The 4,455-nt window shown below is 43.0% G+C and overlaps 1 protein-coding gene across 1 annotated transcript in view; it reads left to right on the top strand.

The window, feature by feature from the left end:
* Positions 1-2,616, top strand: part of Klln (killin, p53 regulated DNA replication inhibitor) — a 4,488-nt gene extending 1,872 nt beyond the window's left edge. Inside the window, 3 exon segments of the mRNA XM_010605019.3 lie at positions 4-138; positions 140-290; positions 292-2,616. Of these exon segments, the coding sequence (XP_010603321.3) occupies positions 4-138; positions 140-290; positions 292-486 (481 nt within the window). The 3' untranslated portion in view covers positions 487-2,616.
* The last annotated feature ends 1,839 nt before the right edge of the window (positions 2,617-4,455 follow it).

The following is a 4,455-nucleotide window of genomic DNA, read 5'->3' as shown; positions in this document are numbered from 1 at the left end:
AAGGAGGTGGAAGGATACGAGAGCCACCGTCGGAACTACTTTCAGGAGGAGGTCACGTGTGCGCCTAGTTGGGGAACTTTCCAAATTCCCACTACCCTGCGGTCGCTGCAGGGGCAAGTGTCCGCTTTCTCTGCTTAGGATACTCCCTCCCGGTAAAGGCGGTGGGACCCCAGTGGGACGCAGCGGGAAAGGGCACACAGACGAGCTTCCCGCGGGAGCGCTGTCTGGCTAGCGCTGGGAAGCTGGTTACACAAGCACCACATCCAAGCACGTGCCCCCGCCTCCCTGTTCCGCTGGATACCGCCTATCCTCGCAGTCCGCGAGGGGAGAGTCACCAAGCTGTCACTACCCCTCGTTTGTCATCCACAGAGCAATTCCAAGGACCGATACCTGAAACTCCTCCTCCTTGATCCGCCAACACGGCGCGTTCCCAACCTCGGGAGAAGGGGCTGGGCCCTCGGGGGATCCGATGCATCTCCTAGATGATAAAGGAGAACCCTTCTGGTTCTGTGCTCCTGGAGCAAAAAGATATATCTCTGCGGCCCGCTGCTTGGGTTTGGTGAGTTGCAGCGAACCTCCTGTCACTACCCCTGAACTGGTGAGCGTGCCCCACCTACTGTAAAGTCAGCCAAGTGGCTTTTCTGGTCGGAGAACCTAGTCAAAGGCCATCAGCCCGGAACAAACCTGTCAAGTCTGCTTACAACCCAGATTGGCTGACCTATCACCGAAAGAGCTAGTTCAGAAATGCTGAAAACTGGAACCCATCTCCCCTCCCCCATCAGCCAGGTACGAAGCAAGTATCCACCTTCTCTGCCTGGAGAGAATTGACATCACTCAACACCGATCTAGGAATTTCTTCCATTTTAATTCTTTCCCTGGGGTACTTGAACTCAATTTTAATCCATGAGTATCTGCCTTGAGACTTAGGCAGTGGGTCATTTTAGAAATTTGTGGAAATAGGAATGGATTAGCACGTGTGTTGTAATGATTGTAAGTAGGTTCCCAGGAAGGTCTAAAGAGGATTTATGAAATGTATGAGAAAGAAGATCGCGTGTGTGTATATCATAGTTGCAGGCAGTCTCCGAAGACTAGAAACCTCAAGCGGCCTAGCTCAGAAAGCCACAAGCCATTACCTAACTCCAGGACTACTAATTAGACCAGGGATATTTACAGTGTTCTTAGAGATCTCTGAGGCTACTTAAACCTAGCATTTATATACAGCATCCTTTTAAGATAGTTCAGCAGGAGTTAGCAACCTGCTGAAGCTTCAGTGTTGATATTTATTGGAGGATGATTTTGTGCATGGTTCTGGTCCCCTTGAAGGAGGCAGGGACCTTAAGTACAAAAGAAAATGGAGAGCATGCTGGAAACGGCAGAAGAAAGGCCTCCATTTGACTTCTAAATATGCAAATCCTGCCCACACAGCCTAGTGTGAGTTAGAAATTCTTTTTTATTTTAAAAATTACTAAGGATAAGGAGTCTCCATGTCTAGGTGTTCTACTACATGGCAAAAACCTGTGCTATGCTGTTATCTGCTACTGCTGGATGGGGAAAGGGGAAATGAAGATAAAGTTAGGTCAAGGGAAGTAGATTGGGGAGGGCAAAATGTCCCATATTTGTTTTTCTCAGGTTGCTGATTTGTCTGTCCCCAGAGTCCTCGTTACTTACTAGTTCCGCCCTATTCTGCCCCTCCCTGGGAGCCTACCCTGTGAGACAATCACTCTCACAGCATCTGAGCGGCTCTGAATCTGCTTCCCTGGAAGAAAATGAAACGAGGTGCATTCCTGTCTTGCTAGCTTTTACCCTGAAGAGAGAGGATCCTCTTCGATTCCCATGGCACAGTTATTCTGGAGCAGAGAGGATGTGCATCACTGCTCTCAAGCACCGGAATAGAGAATAGGAAGAAAATTGGAAATGGGTTTTGCTGCTTCTTAACATCAGGTCCCTCTACTTCTCTCTAGTGGTGAATGAAAGGATCACCTACGTTGGTATATATCTGACCAGGCTGGCAGCAACCTCAGGTGGATGTTGGGAGTTGCTGAACCAAAAATCTGCTCCCTTTCTCACAGTGTTGTGTTCCTGATGCCTTTTTGGTGTTTTTTGTTTTTTTTTTTTACTTTTTTGCTCAAAGGATGTCCTTACCCATGTGATAAAGCTGAAACCTATAAAGGACCTGGCCCTATGTACAGGATATTTTTTAAATAATTTATTTTAAGTTCAAATATATTATTGGCTGTACAGATATTACAATACACTGGTTTCCAGGCACTCTGTTTCATTACCTGTCTGGATTCAGCCAGCCCTAGGGAGAAACAGAAGCTTGTAACAAAGGGAGAGTTATATAAAGCTTCGAGGAGACTGCATAAAATAAGTAGAGCATGATAAACCAGCTTTAATTATAATTTCTCATGACTGATTTCAAAACCATATTGCTACTATACCCAAAGAATGTCTAGAGAAAATTTCTTTCCTCATTTCTTTGATAAGTGAAATGACCAGCAACTTGATGTGGGTGATATAAATAGTTGATGTGCCCTTTGTAGGTTCGCTGCTAAAATGACTTTTGTGTGGTTATTCTGTCGCTATGTGCTTTTTTCATCTCCCACACACTGACCTTTCAAGGAGACCTAAATCAATAGCTTTAATTTTTAAGCAATCTTCTCTATTTTTATCTGTTTATCTAGTATTTTCTAAATAATAAGAACATACAAAAATACAATTGGTTTTAATTTAAACTGCTGTATTTTTCCAGGGTTCTGAAGGCTTTCTCCTTATTTCATTCATCCTAGTAATAAATATTGTTCTTTTAAATATGAATAGTTTTCCCAAGACATTGCATGGGTCAATACAAATAACAATATTCTAAAAGAAAATGTATGAGCTTTCCATGTGCTAAATCTTTCCAGAAGTTATTTCAGATGACTCTGTAGCTTTTCCCATCTCAGTAGAGAGTTATGCTTCAGGAAAACATCACTTTCTGAGAAATAAAGTTTGGGCTGGGTGATTCTAAGGGAATCAGGAGCAGACCAGTCACTTGCTTCACTTCTTGTCCACAAAACAATATAATTCTTTCAAAAGCAAACCTCTCAGCCAGGTGTGGTGGTGTGCACCTGTAGTCCCAGAACTCAGGAAGCTGAGGCAGGAAGGACTGCTTTGAGTTCAAGGCTGACCTGGGCTACATAGTGAGTTCAAGATCAGCCTGAACCCCAGAGCAAGATCCCGTCTCAAAAAACCAAAACCAAAAACTCCTATCTCTACTCTGGACTTGTTTAAGTGACTGCTGCATGACAGCCCTTAAGATTCCTGGAAATCCTTTTGTCTAGATGAAGGCCAGCATCTTATCAGAGTCTGGATCTTTACCTTGAGGCCACATAATAGAGCCAGACCCTGAAGCTATTTCTGACAGATTTGTTGGCTAATGAGACCCTCCTAGTCTTTGTTTACATTCTGTTCTCTATGTTCTGCTTGAAAAACCGAATCTCTCTTTTTTTTTAATCACAAGTCTCTCTGGTGATACCATTATATTTTGCTTGTGTACCATTGTATAGCACTAAAAGAAGCTAGCCAACACTTTCGACAGTCAACCTGAACATCTTCTTTGCCAGATTTATAGACTAATGAGGTACATTTTCTGTTGTCTGTGCTTTCCTGCACACAGGTGTGACCCAACTTTTTGCCCTCCTTAACACTATTTCTCCAACCTCCAATAGCAGTTTCCTCAGTACTCTTATAGCATCCATGAAGCACTCTTATAGCTCCCCAGATTGTAGAGACAGGCCAGGGATTTAGCTCAGTGGTTCCACCGCCTGCTTCACAAGCATGAGGGTCCTGAGTTCAATCCCCGGTACCAAAATCAAAAAACAAAACAGATTGTGGAGACAGAATAACTGAAAGGGGATGTAGACTCCTACATTGAATTCTGGAACGGAAGAAGAAAATAACTGCCAATCCTAATCTATACATTATGTTAATTTCTTGGTTTTGATCAAATGAAATTATTAATATCAATCATAAGGCTGCTGATTGAAGAGTAAACATATGAACTCTACTATTTTTGCAACTTTTCTGTCAACCTAAAATTGTTTCAAAACAAAAAATTTGAAATCCAAATTAATTTTTTTAAAGGATTCACTAATCACCTATCTTTCCAATCTCTACTCAAGGCTTGATCTCTAATCCAATGCCTTTATGTTGTTTTTGTTTTTTTTTTTTAATTGAACCGAGGACCTTATACTGAGTTATATCCTCAGCTCCTTTTTAATTTTTATTTTGAGACAAGGCTTTGCTAAGTTACCCAGGCAGGCTGGACTAGAACTTGTGATTCTCCTGCTTCAGTCTTCAAGAGTACTGGGTTACAGCTGTGTGCCTCTACCTGGCTTTCCCCACCGCCCCCCCCCCCACAGCTCTGGAAATTAAACCCAAGGCTTTGTGCATGTTAGGAAAGTTCTCCTACTG

This window comes from Fukomys damarensis, unplaced genomic scaffold (genome assembly GCF_012274545.1).
Source record: "Fukomys damarensis isolate Sample0158 unplaced genomic scaffold, DMR_v1.0_HiC HiC_scaffold_20, whole genome shotgun sequence".
NCBI lineage: Eukaryota > Metazoa > Chordata > Mammalia > Rodentia > Bathyergidae > Fukomys > Fukomys damarensis.
This window is presented reverse-complemented; position numbering and strand designations above follow the sequence as displayed.